General features: G+C 38.4%; 1 protein-coding gene across 3 annotated transcripts in view; it reads left to right on the top strand.

The window, feature by feature from the left end:
- LOC131524011 (latent-transforming growth factor beta-binding protein 4) overlaps window positions 1-20,719 on the top strand; it is a 95,608-nt gene that overhangs the window by 37,155 nt on the left and 37,734 nt on the right. For all 3 annotated transcript variants that reach the window (XM_058750712.1, XM_058750711.1, XM_058750713.1), the window contains 3 exons: window positions 2,186-2,410; window positions 15,534-15,793; window positions 19,077-19,179. In XM_058750712.1, coding sequence (XP_058606695.1) covers window positions 2,186-2,410; window positions 15,534-15,793; window positions 19,077-19,179 — 588 coding nt within the window. The remainder of the gene's footprint in view (window positions 1-2,185; window positions 2,411-15,533; window positions 15,794-19,076; window positions 19,180-20,719) is intronic.

The raw sequence follows: 20,719 nt of genomic DNA, 5'->3' as shown, positions 1-20,719 counted from the left end.
CATCTCAGTGTGGGAGCAGACATCCCGTCGAGGCAGGGGCTGAGGCCCGGGGAATGGATGCTTCACCCCGCTGGGGCTGGATGCCATGGTACAGATGTGGCCGAGGCTTCGTCTGTACGTTTTTCCCCGATAGTTCTGCTCCCGGGAGTTCTGGTGGGAGTGCGCTGGGACGAGGTCAGTCTACTTCTGGTAGCACCGTTCTGGCCGGGCCGAGTATGGTTCTCGGACCTGATTTCTCTCCTCGACGGCTCTCCATGGGAGATTCCAGTCAGGAGGGATCTCCTCTCACAAGAGGGGGTCTGTCACCCCCGTCCGGAGCTTTAGAAGTTGTAGGTGTGGCCCCTGAGGGGGCACAGCCCATAGCTTCCGGTCTCCCAACCGAGGTTGTTGAGACCTTCCTCCAATCCAGAGCTCCCTTAACGAGGAAACTGTACGCCTTGAAGTGGAACTTTTCACTTCTTGGTGCGGAGACCACCAGCTCGATCCAGTCAACTGCCCGATTGGTACAGTTCTGGAGTTCGTGCGGGCCTGTTCTTCCGCAGGGTTAACCCACTCCACCCTGAGGGTTTACGTGGCGGCTATACCGGCCTACCGCGCCCTTCTCGGTGGCCTTTCAGTGGGTAGGCACCCCCTAGTTACATGTTTCCTCCAGAGGCTGAGGCCTCCGGCCAGAGAGCGTTTGCTATGTGGTGGATCAGGATGCTATTCCATAGCCTCGAGTCCTCTGCTCTCCCCTCTTGGGGATCAAGGCTCACTCTTCAGAAGTTGGCCTTTGGGACGCAGGCCCCGCTCACCTTAGCCACCTGTGGCCTTTTTTCTCTCACCCTAGCTGTGCTCCATCCACACTAGGCAGGGATTTGTCAGTCTGGCGGTGTGGGGATCTCATTCCCCTAGCGTTCTTGGACACAGCTCGAGTTCCTGAAGAGGAACGTCTTAGGTTACGTATGTAACCCCAGTTCCTCGAGGGAAACGAGACGCTGCGTCTCGAAGCCATACTTCCGGCATCCCTACAAGCGGTTGCTTCTATTCCTGAAGCTGACGCCGGTTCCACCGCACGTGCTTTTATGCTTCCTAACCGTTACGTCACCTGCCCGTGACGTCTCGCCCATCCTGTGGACAGATTACATTTGTATCAGAGCGCGGTCACACTGGAGGCGTTCCCCTAGCGTTCTTGGACGCAGCGTCTTGTTCCCTCGAAGAACTGGGGTTACATAGACGTTACTAAGACGTTTCTTAGTATTAGACAGCATAATTTGAGAAAGCAAAAAAAAAAAAAACTTTTTTACAAAGAGTTAACATGATCAGTGTCAAATTTGATTAGTGACCTAGAAATTAATTTTCCATCATTTGTTTTACATTTTTATCAAATCCCTAAAACCTCTTTATTTCCAGGATTAAATTAGATTTCAAACCTCGAATTAACGATGTGGTCACAAGACACCACTGAAAACCTGTTGAGCTTTCAGATTGGAGGAGCAGAAAATTAATACTTACTGGTGACGCCAAGTGCAAAGTTGTGATGAATCATTATGAAAGAAAACTATTGTGATTTGATTTTATGTTGAAGATTAGATTTAGCCTTGTTCTGTCTGATTGTGTCTTTCTCAAGGGCTTGTTTTCTGAGTTGTTTATGTTGTTATATGGAGCTCTTTCTACATGGGGATTGTTTGACAGATGTGTTTGGATCTAGAGATCATGCTAGAGCGATTGCAGATGAATACTGCAAAAACAACCATGTTGTTCTCTCTCACTCTCTCTCTCTCTCACACACACACACACACACACACACACACATGGTACATTTATTTTCATTTTGTTTAGGCATGGGCTCGGTCCAAGCTTTCCAAATGTATTAATACATCACAGACATGTGATATGGAAGGCATTCTAAGGCCAATAATGACATAAAAGAAATACAACTAAAAGAGTTGCTTTTTATAGAAACTTTCCATTTTGAGAGGCACTAAACCAAGACTCATACCTAGGTTGTTAATAGCATCCATTCAAAGACAATAATGACTGTGTTCTATGTCTTTCATCAGAACCTTATTGAGCTGTTGTGGTTTTTAGAGCAATAATTGCATAATTGTATAAAGTTGATGAATGATGGATGAAGTCATTCATCAGGGATTTGCTCTGTTTCTCTGTGCTTTTTATTCACTTTCTCTGTTCTTTCTCCCGTCAGTCGTGTGTCCGATGTTGTGTAAGAACGGAGGAGTATGCGTACAGAAGGATCAATGTCTCTGCCCACCCAACTTCACTGGGAAGTTCTGCCACATCCCCGTCTCCACCGCCGCCTCCACCAATGACATCGAGAAACCAGCGACGAGTGCTGTGGATTCAGCCAATCAGCCGATGACGTCTGAGTACGTACTGCCTCTGCAGACGCCTGAGCAGATCAACACCAATGGTGAGAGGATCTGTGTTTTTCAGTAAATATTTCCCACGGTGGATTCGCTTGTTTTTTTTTTTAGGTCTTTGCAAAAATCACAGTTAATTTAATACACATTGATTTATGGAGGGGCATGTTGTCAGACAATAGGGACCTGATGTTCAATCATGTCAGTTTGAGATAAATAATTTTAAATACTAGTTCTATCTGAAGTTAAAAGACTACCTGAAGTTAAAAGACATTTCAACAACATATTGATATTTAAAATATTTTGAAGCATGTGAAATGGTTTTGACCTTGTGAAAAAGAAGTGTGCTTAATTGTAGTGAATGTGCACTTGTACTTCAAATCTCAAAAGTATATTAAAAACCAGTGATTAATTAGTGGTGTCAAACGATTAATCGTGATTAAGCACATCCAAAATAAATGTTTTTGTTTAAATAATACGTGTGTGTACTGTATATATTTATTATGTATATATAAATACATACAAATACACCTATATATTTTTTAAAAATTACATATATTTACATGTATATGTTTATATTCATATAATTTATATTATATATAAATATATTTCATATATAAACAACATTTTTCTTAAATATATGCATGCATGTGTGTATTTATATATACATAATAAATATACACAGTATACACACATATATTATGTAAACACATACTTTTATTTTGGATGCGATTCATTGCGATTAATCATTTGACAGCACTACAATTAATATAATGTTAGTTAAATAAAATGCCACTTAAGTGTACTTGAAGAGAGCATGTACTACTTTCATGATTGTTTCTTAAGTAGACTTTTAAAAAAGTTTTTTTTTAAGTACATTTTACATTTTAGAACATTTTATTTTGTCATGTTTTAAAGAAGTACACTTATTTGGATGTGTTGTCAAAAAATACAAAACATACTAAAGCACATGTAAAGTACTTTATTATAATTTTAACTGTAGTGTGTTATTCAATATTAGATTTAAATAATATTTTATGTAATGTATTTAAATGTACTAAATTGCAACTTCATTATAACAAATGTGTAATTAAATATATGTTCGAAATACTTGACATACACGTACATTAGACAATAGAATGCAATAAATTACATATCAAAATACACTTAAATACTACTTAAGTGGGTCAAATAGCAGTCTTAAGTTCAACTAATTGCATTTTAATATAAATTTAAAATTCAAATGTATAAAATTAAACTATAGTTCATTTGTATTTGATTGCAATTAACATGCAATTAAATGTCTAAAAACTTGATGTTCAGTTTGCATTTCAAGTATATCAAAGTATATATTTTTAAAGTGTATTATTTCCATAATAAGTATGGTTTTTAAAAGTGTGCTTCTTTTTCACAAGGGTACAGCAAATTTTAACAATTTATGCAAAATTAGAAGAATAGACCCAAACACACCCTGTTTCATCAAAACTTTTACAGTGTTAAAATGCATTAAGGCCCAGTTTCACAGACAGGGCTTAGACTAGGCCAGGATTAGGTCATAGTTCAATTATGACATTTAAGTAATTTTTATAAACATGCTTAGAAAAAGAAAAGAAAAAAAGAAAAAAACATTACTGGGGTGCATCTTGAGACAAAACAAAGACACTGATATATTTTAAGATCAGTCAGTGCAAGTTTATTTCAGTTGAAACAGCTCAGACTTACATTTTAGTCTAGGACTAGGCTTAAGCCTTGTCTGTGAAACTGGGGGAAATTAGCTTAAGGTTCTCATCAAGGGTAATATGTGTTTTGGCACTGTAGTCTGTTGTGTAACTCATGGCCACATACGGATCCAGACTGTTGTGATGGTGAAAAATGACTGTGTCACAGACTGGCGACATTTATTTTCTGTTTTCATTTGGCTGCTGCTCTCAATTTGGATGTGATCCGTAAATGAGAGCATCAGAGTCCAGTGAGGAATTAAAGCAGAAACACTGCTGATGCATCACGCAGATGTCAGTTACACCTGGAATATGTGAGTGCGGTGCTTGAATAGGTCATGTGTCTCATGTGTGGATTTGTTGAGGCAGAATGACATCAGGGAAACCACCATGTTTTTACTTTGAAATCTGCTCTGGGCTTTACTAAGACCTGAAGGCATTTTAATATATATATATATATATATATATATATATATTTGTTTTGGGTTTTTTTGGCGTTTGGCCTTTGTTAGACAGAGGTAATGGAGAGTGACAGGAAAAATCTGGCTGAAGACACGTCAATGCCAGAAATGAGTCTGCGTCACTCATGAGCAACACAGGTCTTCAGTAGTTCGTCATCTACTTTCTTTCAAGTTGATCATCTAAGCCAAACCCATTCCTGTAGATCTTTGCAGTTTCACTCTACAAGAAACAACACCACAAAATGTATACCCATATTAATGTGAGTTTATTCTTTCAGGGATTGAATTTAGTATGTTATGTGTTCGTTTTAAAGGATTAGTTCACTTCCAGAATAGAAATGTTCTGATAATTTACTCATACCCATGTCATCCAAGATGTTGATGTCTTTCTTTCTTCGGTCGAAAAGAAATTAAGGTTTTTGAGGAAAACATTGCAGGATTTTTCTTCCAACGGGTTGAAAGTCCAAATTGCAGTGTCATTAAATTCATTCAAGTCAGCTGGAAATCTGCATAAAAATAACCAACAAGTCGCATTTGACCTACAACCCTTGTGAAAAAGAAGTGCGCTTAATTGTATGAATGAATGAATGAATGATGCATTTATATAGCATTTTATTGTGTATTGCCGTACACCCAAAGCGCTTTACAATCATGTGGGGGGGTCTCTCAACCACCACCAGTGTGCAGCATCCACTTGGATGATGCGACGGCAGCCACAGGACAACGGCGCCAGTGCGCTCACCACACACCAGCTACAGGTGGAGAGGAGAGAGAGATAGAGCCAATCAAGTGGATGGGGATTATTAGGTGGCCATGATTGACAAGGACCAGTGGAGGGAATTTGACTCTACACTCTTCAGTGTTGCATTTAATATAAATTTAAACTATAATAAATATAGTTTAAATATTTTGGGACTGGAGCCCACGAGAGCGGAGCAGAAGACCACCAGACCTGAGCAGTAGACCTCCAGGACAGAGCAGGAGCCCACCAGTGTGGATCAGGAGAGCACCACGACTGAACAGGCTGATCAGGAACCCACAGCAGAGACTGGAGCCTACGAGAAACTGAGACACAAAAACCAGAGAGATCATATCAAGGACCGGGGCAGGGAACACAAGAAGTCCATCAATATATTCCCTGGTGGCAACGGAGAGGGCAGACAGTCCATAATTAAACTCATTGACTGGAATTGGACAGGGAGACAGTTCAAAATCTGGCTCATTGACTGGAACTGGACTGGTAGTTTTTCAGTGAGGAAAACAATGGCAGACAATTCACAGTCAGGCTCATTCATCGAAAAAGGACAGACAAATAATTCAGGAGTAAACACATTGACTGTGTTACGTCCATAGGGACATAAGTTATTCCATTTTGTATTATTTAACTAACAATTGTGTTTTGTGTGTATACTGTGTTCCTGTCTCTCTTGCTCCTCCTGCTCTCTGCTAATGCTAATGAGTGCCACCTGACTCCTGTTTGAGCTCATTAGCTGGAGTACAAAGGAACCTGCAGAGCTATAGTCCAGGAAGAGAGGCTGAGGTGTTCCGTCCTTACAGCTACCATCTTCCAGTCCCAGAGCTGTTGTTAAACTGTTGATTACCAAAGTGTTTGTTGATTCCTTTACCTGTAGTGCTAAGGTAAAGTTGTTAAAAGTGTTAGTAGCAGAGTGTTTTCAGTTTTTTTTTTTTGTAATTGCTTAAGTGGAAAACATTTGTAGCAAGGTGGATGCTATTTACTTTTAGAAGTTACCTTTTTTCTCCGGTGTTTGAGCTAGAGAGGAAGACAGGGAAGTATCTCTGCATTTTATTTCATTTTTCTTTTGATAGGCCAGTTATTTCTTAAAACCCTAGTTAGAGGAACTTTTTGTTTATTGTTTTGGCCTTTTCCCCTCCTGAAGCCTTTTAAGTATTTTTCCACATTCTGTTAAATAAAATACCTTTGTGTTATTTGCTTAAAACTGGTGTTGCTGAGCATTCTTGTGTACATGCCCTGGGACTTGGAGATGGCAGTTCTCTCAGCCTCTCCCCACCATTTTGTTACACCTCTGTTACCCCTAGACTTCTCAAAGGGGCTCGTAACAACTGGAAGGGGACAGACAGACTGTACACTAATGGTCTCCGTGGCAATGACAGGGTTAACAGGACAGATATGGGGTGCATTTATAGTTTCAGAGCTCAAGACAGACAGTTCAAGTTTAGATTCTTTGAAAGACTCAGACAAGACAGACAGTTCGAAATCAGACACATTAGTTAAGATGAGACGGACAGACAGTTCGAAATCGGCCACCATGGCTGGTTCAGAATGGGGCGAGAGTTCAGAGAGAGCCTCCTCGGCTGGGTCAGAGTAGGGAAAATGTTCAAAAGCAGCCTCCGTGGCTGTGACCGAATAGGACGAGGATTCACAGACGGCCTCCATAGCCGTGACCGGACAGGACGAGGGTTTGTAGGCGGCCTCCATAGCCGTGACAGGACAGGACGAGGGCTCATAAGTGGGTACCACTGACACCTCCAGAGGTTCTGGAGTGGATGCCGCCACCTCTGGAGGTTCTACAGGAGTACCAGCAGGATACAAGGAATGTTCAGCAATGGTTCCTTCGACTGTGACATGACAGGCTGAAAATGTATAGCTGGGCGCCACCACCTTACGAGGAGTTGAAGCATGCGCCGCCACGTCGGAAGGTTCTGCAGCATGAGCCGCCACCTCTGGAGAAACTGCAGCAGGCACCATCGCTTCAGGGAACACAGTGGTGAGCGCCACTACCTCAAGAGGGTCTGCAGCATCAGCCACCACCTCTAGAGACATCATAGTGGACACTGCCACCTCGGGAGGTTCTGTGGTGGTGTACGCAGCCCAAACACACCAAAAAGCAATCCCCATCATGGGAAGCGCTTCAGACAGGGGAATCAGTTCAGGGACAGGAGCGCTAGAATAAATGGGTTTGGGGATACCAGCTGCGCGTGCAGACACCATGTTCTGCTGTCGCCGCCATCTTGTGAGTGTGCGCTGGTGCGTCCGCCATTACCGTCATAGATGCGGCGTCACAATCCTCATCCGTGGCACCCACAGTGAATAGTGAGCCAACAATCAACAAAGCAAAGTCCAAAAAACAACTCCGTGATGAACACGGACCCTCGCGTTTGAGCTGAGATCGCAGAGGCTGATTAATGCCATCACAAAAAAAATCTCAATCAAGATTATGTCTGGTAAATCTGAATAATGAGCGAAAGCTAAAAACTCTCTAATATGGTGTCCATACCTGACCAATGTCCGTCTGAAAAGTTGCTGGATCCTTGTGCGGCCGAGTATTCTGTAACGGAGCCGATGAGACGAGAGGCGAGCAGATCCAAGTGCAAGATTTATTAATAAACATAGTCAAATCACAGGCAGGGTCAAACAACGGCGAACAGGTATGGCAGGGACAAGACAAAGAGTAGTCCTAGGGCAAGCGTGGGTCTTCGATCGGCAAACAATATCCAACAGGGCAAGGCAAAGAGATAATCCAGGTACATGAGCAGTAGTCCAAGAGAGGTGCAAACAGAGTCCGAAAGGGAAGGCAAAGGGTAAATCCAGGAAACACGGGCTAGAATCAAAACACTAGAAAACACACAAGGCAAGACTATGACAACAAACTGTGCTCCGTAGAGTAGCTATCGCTTGGAGAGTGATAAACACTATACAATACTCAGCAAAGAGGAAGTCCATGGTTTATGTAGGGTATGTGATCAGTGCAATTAGTGCAATCAGCTGTGTGTTTCGTCAGTGCAATGGCTGATGGGAATTGTAGTGCAAGGTAATGTGAAACAGTCTGTGTAGTGTACAGTCAATATTAAGGGTGACATCTGGTGGCAATCAGACGGAAGGCCACGAACCGGATTTGTAACACATGCACTTAAGCATTCAAAAACATTAGGCTACAAGTTCACACTAAAGTATATTCTTTTAAAGTGTATTCTTTCCTTACTCTTTTTAGAAGTATGCCGCTTATTTTTCACAAGGGATGTATGACTAAACACTCTTAGAAACTAGCATTGGATTATTAATCCAGACTAAATTTCAGATGTTAGTTACACTGTAAACCCGAATAAATTGGCAGAAAAAAAGAAAAAAAAAGGTAATCAGTCACATCAAAAAGTTTGATTTAAGACATTCATAGTTTAAGTAAGCAGGTTTTGTACTCATATCTGTTAATTGCTCTTAATGTTATTTAAATAAACTCAAATTTAAAAATATCATGCAATCTCAACTTAAATGTTTTTAGTAGTGGAAACCTAACTTGCTATAACTAGCTAATCCATTAAATGCTAACTTGCTAATTTGTAACAAAATGCTTTATTAGCATAGCAGTTGCTGAGTGAAGCAATATTAAAACATTTCACATTTCATATACAGTTGTGGTCAAAATTTCACATACACTTTACAAAATGTTAATTATTTTACCAAAATAATAGGAATATAAAATGCATGTTTTTTTTTTTTGTTTTTTTTTGTTTATAAAAACGAACGAAACAAATGTTTGCATATGCTTGATTCTTAATACTGTGTTGTTACATGGATGATCCACAGCTTTTTTGTTGTTGATAGTTGTTCACGAGTCCCTTGTTTGTCCTGAACAGTTAAACTGCCTGCTGTTCTTCGGAAAAATCCTTCAGCTCCCACAAATTCTTTGGTTTTCCAGCATCTTTTGTGTATTTAAACCTTTCCAACAATGACTGTATGATTTTGAGCTCAATCTTTTCAGCTTTTCTTTTGAGCTTCCATCTTTTCACACTGAGGACAACTGAGAGACTCATACATAAGGTTCAAATGCTCACTGAGCATTGCAATAAAAGCCTGGAGGTGAACATTTTTAAATTTGAAAATCAGGGTACATTAAGCTTATTTTGTCTTCTGGGAAACATGTAGGCTAAGTATCTACTGTAGTATTTGAAGGGCAGTACTAAAGGAAAAAAATATATTATATTTAGGCAAAATAACACAAATGTACACATCTTCATTCTGTTCAAAACATCCCTGGCTCTTAATGCATGGTTTTTCCTTCTGGAGCATCAGTGAGTGTTTACCTTTTGTAATAGTTACGTATGAGTCCCTCAGTTGTCCTCAGTGTGAAAAGATGGATCTCAAAATCATACAGTCATTGTTGGAAAGGGTCCAAATATGCAAAAGATGTTCCATTCATTGCTTCACACACACACACAAAAACTAAACTAAACCAATCCCTCAATTGCTAGATTACTACTACTTTAGACCTCAATTACTAAACAGTAATCATATGATAAAATATTTTAGAAGATGTTAGTTCAGTATCTTATTTACTCTACGAAGTAAGAGTAAGAAGCCGTGTGTATCTAGTGTTTACAGATAAACGGCTTACAGGACCTTTGACCTCTGGCATTTAACCCTAATCTCAATCTGGCAACCGTCGCTTAGTGACAGACCACAGACTCTGCTGATGGAACGCCGCCTGTTTATTTTCTGAGTTGGTTTATTTAATCAGGATTAAATCATGATAAACGTGTTTCCATCTGTCCTTTCATGGGGGAGTGTCAGGTGAGCTCATGTTTTTGGCAGAGAGACACATGAGCAAGCAGACGAAGGCGACCACTGTAGCACTCCAGAACCAAAGGCATGCAAAGCTGATAAGATACGACAACAATAAAACCTCACCGAGATCTGAGGCGTGATCAGGAGAGACACTGTGAATTTAATTTCAATTCCAGTTGGGTAGAGAGACCTGATGTGTTGATCTAACAGGTGACCGGTCTGGCCTGCGACGTCTCAGAAATGTGAGATTGGATTAATTTAGCATTAACTTTTGAAGGAATATTCCAGGTTCAGTACAAGTTGAGATTTATCAGCATCTCTGGCATGTTGTCATCACAGACAATCATTTTGGCTATGGGGCAAGTGTTCTGGATGGTATAGAAAAAAAGGACATATAAAGTGATTTTATCACTAGATTCATCAGGTCAGTGATTCTAGATTCTAGATTCAGCACACCGGCTCAGAAAAATCAACTTAATTAAAAAAGAAAAGAAGTTTTCATTGTTGTGAGAGAAAAACAAACATTGACAGATGTTTGTTCTTGTATTAAGCATAAACGACAAATGAAATTTAATTTTGACTTCAAATATTAAATTTGCATCTCAAATAAATGTACCATATCTTAATTTAAGAATGATTAGATATTTGTATTTGAAAACAAAAATACTGAGGAAGATATTCATTTGTTTTTCTTTTTTGCAGTGCATGCAACATTTGATGTTATACATTTAAGATGAATTTAAGACCTTTTTAAGAACTAAAGAATATACATAACATGAATTAACATTTTGGGATATGTTTCCTAAAAGCATTGTTATAATTGGAATTATGTTCCATCATTAAAATATAGTTAAAGAACTATCATAAACCTCATTGCAAACTTACGTGGTTGAAACCATAGCTAATTATTAACTTTTTTTTTTTTTTTCTAATCTAAACATTCTTAAATCAAGATACATTTACTTGAAAAGAAAAATTAGATATTGGGCTTTACTTAAATTTCATGCTTAAATGCTTAATAAGGTAAGAATAATAATCTTGTTCCCTATCAAAAGCTACTCTCAATGCTGCGTTTCAATAACGCTAATGAGAACATTCTTTGTTTGACTGGTTGCAAAGCACGTGTGTTAAACACGCCAAGAATTGGCTTAAATAACCTCGGTAAGTGACGTAATTGATTATGTGCACCTGCAGGTTATAAATAGACGTGAAACGGACATACCCTCAGGTTTCTTTGTCTGCCTCCAGCAGTTGAGACGCTACCATGTCCTAGTGCGGGTGGACAACACGGCGGTAGTCTCTTACATAAATCACCAGGGCGGACTGCGTTCGCACCGCCTGAACAGGCTAACGCAGCAGGTTCTGCTTTGGGCACAGGACAAGTTCCTGTCCCTCAGGGCGATTTACATCCCCGGGTATATGAATGTGGGAGCAGACTTGCTGTCCAGACAAGCTGTGAAACATGGGGAATGGAAACTCCACCCCGAAGTAGTCAGTCAAGTCTGTGAAAGATTTTACGAAGCAGAGGTGGACCTCTTTGCTTCACAGGAGACAGCACAATGTCCCCTCTACTTCTCTCTGACTCATCCAGCTCCCCTGGGTCTGGACGCTATGGCCCATACGTGGCCCAGACGGGGTCTTTACGCATTTCCCCCGATCGCTCTTCTCCCAGGAGTCCTGGCCAAGGTCCGTCAACAGGGGTCTCGCCTCTTACTGATAGCGCCCCGTTGGCCGACCAGAGTATGGTTCTCAGATCTAATATCCCTCCTCGACGGCTCGCCGTGGTCGATTCCGGTCAGGAGAGATCTCCTATCTCAGGCGCAGGGGACAGTATTTCATCCCCGGCCCAAGCTCTGGAACCTTCATGTCTGGCCGCTGAGGGGAACCAGCTGAGACATGCTGGGCTTCCAGCCGACGTAGTAGAGACTATTCTAAGTGTTCCCTCCACTAGAAGAAGTTATGCCTTGAAATGGCACAATTTCGAAAATTGGTGTATGGCACACCATGTAGACCCAGTTCACTGCCAAGTTGTTTCAGTGCTGGAGTTCCTGCAAGAGAAATTGTCCTCAGGCACATGTCCTGGGACTTATCTATTGTGCTCGAGGGTCTGGTCACGAGCCCTTTCGAACCAATGGAGTCAGCGCCTGTCAGGTTTCTGACTCTAAAGATGGTTTTGTCAATGGCCATTACTTCTCTTAAGAGAATTGGGGATTTGCAGGCTCTGTCAGTCTCACCATCCTGCCTAGACTTTGCCCCTGGGCTGGTCAAAGTAATTTTGCATCCTCACCCAAATTATCTTCCGAAAGTTCCATTCTCGGCCATGAAGCGACACCGGGGCAGGAAAGACTTCATTTACTGTGTCCAGTACGTGCTCTTCAGATCTACGTCCACCGCACTAGCTAGTGGCGTAAGTCGGAGCAACTTTTCATATGCTATGGGGGCCGTAACCGGGGGGTGGCTGCCACAAAGCATACTGTATCACATTGGGTGAGGGATGCTATTGCCCTAGTCTATGAGGAGCATGGTCAAGCTTCGCCTCTAGGAGTTAGGGCCCATTCAACCAGGGGAATTGCATCTTCCACGGCTTTGGCAAGAGGTGTCCCCTTGCAGCAAGTGTGTGATGCGTCAGGCTGGTCCTCTCCGAACACATTTGTCAGATTCTATAGTTTGGATGTCCATGCTACTCCGGGCTCGCATGTCCTTGAGTCAGCATCCCATAGCCATGTCTGAGACCTTTTTCAATGTTTGTGCACACACTACACAACCTTGGGGGGTCCAGACACTTCCAGTGCGGCGGCATTGGTATTCTCGTTCCCATTAGCATTATTGAAATGCAGCATCGAGAGTAGCTTTTGATAGGGAACGTCTCGGGTTACTTGACTGTAACCCTGTTCCCTGAAAAAGCGGGAACGAGATGCTGTGCCTCAATGCCGCACTGTAGATGTGCCTGGGCGTCTCTTCAGACAAAGCGTAACCTGAGGGTATGTCCGTTTCACGTCTATTTATAACCTGCACGTGCACGTAATCAATTACGTCACTCACCGAGGTTATTTAAGCCAATTCTTGGCTTGTTTGACACACGTGCTTCGCAACCGGTCGAACAAAGAATGTTCTCATTAGCGTTATTGAAACGCAGCATCTCGTTCCCGCTTTTTCAGGGAACAAGGTTACAGTCAAGTAACCCAAGACGTTTTCCCAAATAATTAAGTTTATGTTGACCTCATTGGCAGAAGTTTTTTTTTTTTTTTGTCTACCTTATTTTTTTAAGCATTAATTCACTTAATTGTAATACATTGTTTCAGAAAACAAGAGAACAAGAATATATATATATATATATATATATATATATATATATATGTGTATGTATGTATGTGTGTGTGTGTGTGTGTGTGTGTGTGTGTGTGTGTGTAATGATAAGTAATGATAGTTAAAAATAACCAGCTTAAACCTTTTAGGGGAAACACTACACTTTTTTTAATACTACACTTTGTGTATTATTTTCAGTGCAATGTGCCAGTAAACCTTTCAAACTAAAAACACTCGAATTGTGCAAGCGGTGACTTGGATTGGGGTTATGAGCAATAAACACCGTCTGCACTGTTGTGTAACAATCTGAATCCCAAATTGAACCTGGTGTTCCCAGATGGGGTTGCAGGGATGTTCATCCAAACAAATAAGGCTCATGTTGTGCCTGTCTTTTCTAGGACATGGAGCCGTTTTCATATTGCCTTGAGACCTCAAATAATTTTTCATAAAACACAGAGGACTGGAAAGCGTCGATATTGTACTTAGCGCTTGTTTGGCGAGGAGGGGTTTCTCTCAGAGGAAAATTGGACAAGCATTTTGCCAAGTTTAATCTGTGAAAGGCAGGAGGTAATGGTGACTCACAGCTCGAACACGCCGGAGAATGAGTCTTCTGTTTGCAGAGATCCTAACTCGGATGCTCTCTATGCCTTTCTCTTCATCTCTCTCTGTTATTTCTGGAGCATCGGTCTGTTTATGTGAGAAACAGTAAACACATTAATCTTGCTTTTTCTTTTGCTCTGTCCTGAGTATGTGAGAGAGATTTAGTGTTATTTCCAGGACTAGGGTTCAGAACATGACCTGTGATGCCAGAGGGCCGGATATTCATTAGTGTGTTAGGAATGACCGTAAAGGCCCTTTGTGATGTTTACAAGCATGCTGTGTGGGATTAAAACTGTCTTGGAACATTTTTACCGTGCCATCATTATTATTCATTTATATTTGTTTTTCAAATGCCCCTCACCTGCTGCTGAACAGATTTTATATATTATATTATATTATATTATATTATATTATATTATATTATATTATATTATATTATATTATATTATATTATATTATATTATATTATATTATATTATATTATATTATATTATATTATATTATAATTTATAAAATATAATTATAATTTATAAAATATAATTATAATAAAAAAAAAAATAAAATGTATAATAAACAAATTAACAATAATTAACAAATCTATCTATCTATCTATCTATCTATCTATCTATCTATCTATCTATCTATCTATCTATCATGAATGTAGTGTATTGCGTTGCTCTTGTCCCAGATCCAGACTTTCATTCTAAAATATGAAAACCCACCATAAAATAAAAAATTGTAAATTTTTAAAACAAAGAATGATAGTCATTATTAATTTTAGTATTTATTATTATTGTTGTTTATTTATTAAGTGCTTTCTATTATTTTTCGCATAAACGTGTAGAAACTATTTTCATTCAGAAATTGCAAGTACATTTTGCAAATAATGACACAAAATGGCAAGTAACACATTGAATTAAACATTAAATTTTGAAGAATGAAATAGTATTTTCTTGTAAAACAGTCCAGTAATCTTTGTTTTATTATAACTTTGAAATAATATTTTTTTAAGTGTACTAACACATTTTTTAATTAAAAAAGTTAGTGTACTTATTATCATGCAGACAACAGTGTCAATAAGGAGCTGCTTGAATGAAATATGAGACATGTTATGTGTGAGGAAAAATAAATATCCCTTGTGAACACAGTATTTTTATTGAGCATCATTTCTAATTAAATTGTGTAAATGTTATTTAATTGTGTGCATTTAGAATGCATAAAATGCTGGTTTTGAGCTTCAGCGAGAAAAAGGAGTCTGCAATTTTATTCCAAAATTGGTTATTTCCATCTCTATAAATTGTCCTAAATTGTCCATAAATTGTAATTTTGCTAATAAACACAAGAAGTCATTTAAATAATTTAACATCAAATTACATATGACACTGTGGTGGGAATTTTCATTATTTAGAGGAAAATAATGACTAAATTATAACTATGTCGACACACTGTTGGATATTGTTAGTGCATACATTTAGTTAGAGAGTTTATGCTCTGGAAGTCCACAGCTCTTGATTTCTGTGTCTGATCCGGTCTCTCTGTCCGTCAGCGTCCCCGATGGTGAAGGTGCGAGTCCAGCATCCTCCAGAGGCCAGTGTGAAGATCCACCAGGTGCTGAAGGTGGGCTACGGCCCCACCGAAACCGTGACCTGGTCCACGGGGCTCTCGGGGGCCCGTCCTCACCAGCTGCCGGGAGAGAGAGCCGAGGCGCTGCCGCCGAGGGTTCAAGCCCAGACCATACGCGGGGATTCGGTCTACACCGAGACATCCGGCTTCAAATACTGCTTCAGAGAAGTGCGCAATGGACAGGTTAGCTTAAAGCTCTTCTGTTTGCATTCCTCATTCGTTTTAGCAGTAGAGCGTCTGGTTTGATTCTAGTAGGAACAAGACTCGAGCTTGTCTGGACTATGTTGGATGAATCGAGTATGACTTGTTTATTGTGGCTCTGTCATGTTATCATGCTGAACTCCAAATGTAGGTTAGCCAGTGTCGTGAAAACCACTTCCGTCTGCTGAAGTGTATCCATCCCAGATTGTTTAGCCAAAGTACTCTTATTATAGGACAATTCCCCTTGAGCAACTTGAGGTTTAAGAGATTTGTCTTACAAAAATGAAAATGCATCATTTGTTCAACTGTATGTTGCTGGAAATATGCATTTTTTCTATGGAACACGATAGTAGTAATTCAGCATAATGACAAGGCTGCTCTTTTCCATACAACAAGTAGTACATCACCCTTGTGAAAAAGAAGTACATTTTGCTTTTAAAAAGAGTCCTTATGGAAATGATATACTTTACGAATATACTAAGAAGTCATTAACTATATGTGTTTTCAGACACTTAATTACATATACTGTAGTATATGTAATTTCATAATTACTTCTATTGTTTTTGAAATATGGTTAGTTACTGCTGAATGTACTGACAAGCATTTATGGTAAACTAAAATATACTTTAAATGCATTTTTTATTGTGAATGTAAATACATGTGTAATGAAGATGTTGCAGATTAGAACATTTAAAATATAATAACTTTAAATGTAATATCAAATAACAGTTAAAAGTTACATGTGCTTTAGTATGTTAGTCAACACATCAAATTACTGTAAGTTTACTTCTTTAAACCACGAAAAAAAGATTATTAAAACAATGATTAAAAAAGCTCTTTAAAGTTAAACTTTTAACTTGAAAACTTTAATTTGATATTATTACAAAGTGCACTTTTAAAAAAGTACTTAAGTGTAATAAGTAACATTCATGAAAGTGTCTCTTTTTGCACTTAAGTGGAATTTTATATTTTATTAATGTTATGTTATCTGAAAGTTTAAAAAAATATATATGATTTTAACGATTTAAAGTAAACTACAAGTGTACATTCAACACAATTATTTTTCACAAGGGACGTGACTGCATAATAAAAGAAGTGAGTATGCAATAGCTTAATATGAAAGGATTTAATTTAAAAGGATATAAAAAATAAAAAAGGGGAGAGAGAATTCTATCATCATTGACTCACCCTCAAGTTGGTCTAAACCTGTTTGAGTTTCCTTTTGTTGGACACAAAATACACAATAATTTGAATAATTTCAGTAACCAAACTGCTGACTGTAGCCATTGACTTGCATAGTGTAGAAAAAAAAATAGCATGGAAGTCAGTGGCTAAAGTCAACATGCTATGAGCAACATGAGTACATTATGAAAAAAATTAGACTTTATTTTGATAGTCCACTTTAGACATTCTACTAACACCAAGCAACTTTGCAACAAGTATTGGGTAAAGTTACTTTTAAAAATAATGCATTACAATACTGCATTACTCCCTAAAAGTAACTAATTACATTACTTAGTTACTTTTTATGGAAAGTAATGTGTTACATTACTTTTGCATTACTTTTTCTCATCTGGGCTGGGCTTGCTTGTTTGTTTTTAAAATCAAAAAGTTCTGTTTTTGGCAAAAGTAAAAGCCCTTTCACACCGAAAGTGAAATAAATAAGACTCAGGTTGAAGGAAATGCAAATTCACATCTGTACAGTAGGCTGCACAAATTAACCCTTCAACTGTGCTGCCGTTCTGAAGAATAGGGTGCAGGAGAAGAAAGTTCAATACTCTTCAGCAATAAAAAAAAATGAAACACAAATGTTATGTTTATCTGAGTTCATTTTTGCTTATTTGTATGGTTGAACTGGATCATTGAAAGTCAGCAACAAAGACGTTGGTTAATAAAATGGGATTAAATACATAAAGGATATTTGTGTTATTTAACATATTCCATTATGGCGGGTTTGTGTCATATTCTGAGTTTGCATTTCACTGTTTTCATTCATTTTGAGGAATACTGAATCTGTTTTTGTTCAAGTGAGATGAGTAAATGCATGTTCACCTGTACAGTAGCATCATGTTCAGACAGCACACACAATGCCTCTGCACTTACTCACTATTTCTCTCAACATGGCAACCAGAGAGCTGTCAGTCAATAAATGGGAAAACAAAGTAGCTGGAGTTACTTATTTAAAAAATAATAATAACAGACATTTTCTTGTAAATAAAAAAGCAATGCGTTATTTTACTAGTTACTTGAAAAAAGTAATCTGAATACATAACTTGCATTGCTTGTAATGTGTTACCCCCAACACTGTTTGGAACTACATGTCATCTAGCAGTCATTAGAGTATTAGTGAGTTTCTTGGATAAGTTCACTTCCAGAATAAAAATTTCCTGATAATTTACTCACCCCCATGTCATCCAAGATGTTCATATCTTTCTTTCTTCATTTGCAAAGACAGATTTTTGAGGAAAACATTCCAGGACTTTTCTCCATATAGTGGACTTTAATGGTGGCCAACGATTTCGAGGTCAAAATGCAGTTTCAGTGCAGCTTCAAAGAGCTCTACACGATCCTAGCCGAGGAATAAGGGCCTTATCTAGCAAAACGATCAGTCATTTTCTGAAAAAAAAAAATATTTGTACACTTTTTAACCACAAATGCTCAGCTAGCATTAACTCTATGATGCGCGTCTTTATTAGCTGATGTTGGCGGAAGTACTGACCCAAAGCAAAACAACGATGTCGGATGATTTTAAAGTTGGGGGAGAAAATGAGATGGAGTTTTTAACTGAAGTACAAAGACTAAGAACTAACTGCGCATGACCTTTCCAACAGGATTACATTTTGAGTGAAGACGCGCATCGCAGAGCTAGAGCAAGCCGAGCATTTGTGGTTAAAAAGTGTATAAATATTATTTGTTTTCAGAAAGTGATCAATCGTTTTGCTAGATAAGGCCCTTATTCCTCGGTTGGGATCGTGTAGAGCTCTTTAAAGCTGCACTGAAACTGCATTTTGACCTTGAAATCGTTGTCCACCATTGAAGTCCACTACATGGAGAAAAGTCCTGGAATGTTCTCCTCAAAAAAAAGGCTTTCTTTGCGACTGAAGAAAGAAAGACATGAACATGGATGACATGGGGGTGAGTAAATTATCAGGAAATTTTTATTCTGGAAGTGGACTTATCCTTTGACACATCACTCCATGCGCAATTCAGTTGTTTAAGTGAATGGATGAGTGAAGGATTGTGTGTTTTCTGCTCCGTCTCACAGTGCAGTTCTCCGTTACCTGGTCTGAGGAGTCAGGAGATGTGCTGCCGGGGTGTTGGGAAGGCCTGGGGCATCAACGAATGCACGCTCTGTCCCGCTGTCTTAGGTGAGGTTCTGCACATGGAGAATGTCAGTACTGTCAGACAGACCTGGAGGTTTACAACTATAAATCATCTGAGCGATTATAGCAGCACAGTTTGTACTTAGAGCACAAACAGGCAACAAAACACCGGTTTGTTCCTTCTTAACTCATAAACTCTGAAACACACACTCACTGATATCAGTTCAGCTGGCTGGAAAAACACATGTCTATCTTGTAAAACAGAAAGTACAGCAGTCGCTGCATGACTTCAGTAGATAAATATAGCTCTCAGAGTTCTCTCGCAGACGGCTCATTTAAGTCCTGCTATACTATATTATTATTGCAACAGTCAAGGTGTCGCCATTAGCCCTCCATCAGCCGTCTGGCTAAACATTACAGCATATTTACATTCCTCATCTACTTGATGAATGCTGCAACCTTTAATAGAGACTGACTTCAGCACCACTATCATTTATTAAATATAGTGACAGGCAATGACATAATCCATGATTTTTTGGAGAAATTAATGCAGCTTCAAAACATGCAAACCATACAGTTTGTTATACTATTGGGGTAAGTTGTCACAATGGGATATGTGATATGCAATAGCTTTATATGAGGAATAGATTAAAATATAAAGGTATAGTTAATGTAATGTATAGTTTACCCAAAAATGATCTCAGGTTTTTTGAGATATTAATGCAGATCAAAACATGCATTTTTTTTATCATGCAGATTTTTTTTTTTTGTAACACTGTGGGGTAAGTTGTCACAATGAGAATATACAGTATGCATAGCAAAATTAGCACATATAACAACACATTTCATGGAACAATTCATGAAACAGAAATAAAAAAAAAAAAATAGATGCACATTATCAAACTGTCAGTAATAGAAATGTGACATCCTAACTGTTAGATAAATAAGTAAATACAATAAATATGATAATATTGCAAAAAAAAAAATTACATTTAAGAGGGTTTTTGGAGAGAAAAGCATTTATTAATAATGCAATTGATCAGTGCTATTTTAGTATCATTGGTATAATATTATATTTTTGTTGATATTTTGGCATATTTTTTTTTTATTTTTTTTTTACATTTTAATCTTAGTTAAAGTTTTAATAATTTAGTATTTTTGTCATTTTTCTTTATTTATTTTTTTTAATTTTTTTAGTATGTCTGTATAGTTTTTTATTGATTTCTTTATTAATATTGTATTTATTAATTTTAGTTTATTTAGTTTTAGGTATCTTAGTGCTTAAAGTTAAACAAAATGAAAAGAAATGTTGCCTTGGCAGATAGCTGAAATAAAACAAATGTAAGTTGTTTTATGTTTTATTTTATCTTAGTTAACACATTTGGGGTCCAATTCTCACCATTAACTAACTGTGACTTTTAGCCTCAGTAAACTTCTAATTTGCATCTTATTAATTGTTAGTAAGATAGTTGTTAAGTTTAGTTATTGGGATTACAGGATCTAAAATATGATCATGCGGAATAAGCCATTAATAAGTACTAATAAAAAGTCAATATTCTGGTAATGCTAATATGCAACTAGTTGA

The sequence above is a fragment of the Onychostoma macrolepis genome, chromosome 18 (genome assembly GCF_012432095.1).
Source record: "Onychostoma macrolepis isolate SWU-2019 chromosome 18, ASM1243209v1, whole genome shotgun sequence".
Lineage (NCBI taxonomy): Eukaryota > Metazoa > Chordata > Actinopteri > Cypriniformes > Cyprinidae > Onychostoma > Onychostoma macrolepis.
The sequence above is the reverse complement of the archived record's forward strand: the minus strand, read 5'-3'. Positions and strand labels throughout refer to the sequence as shown.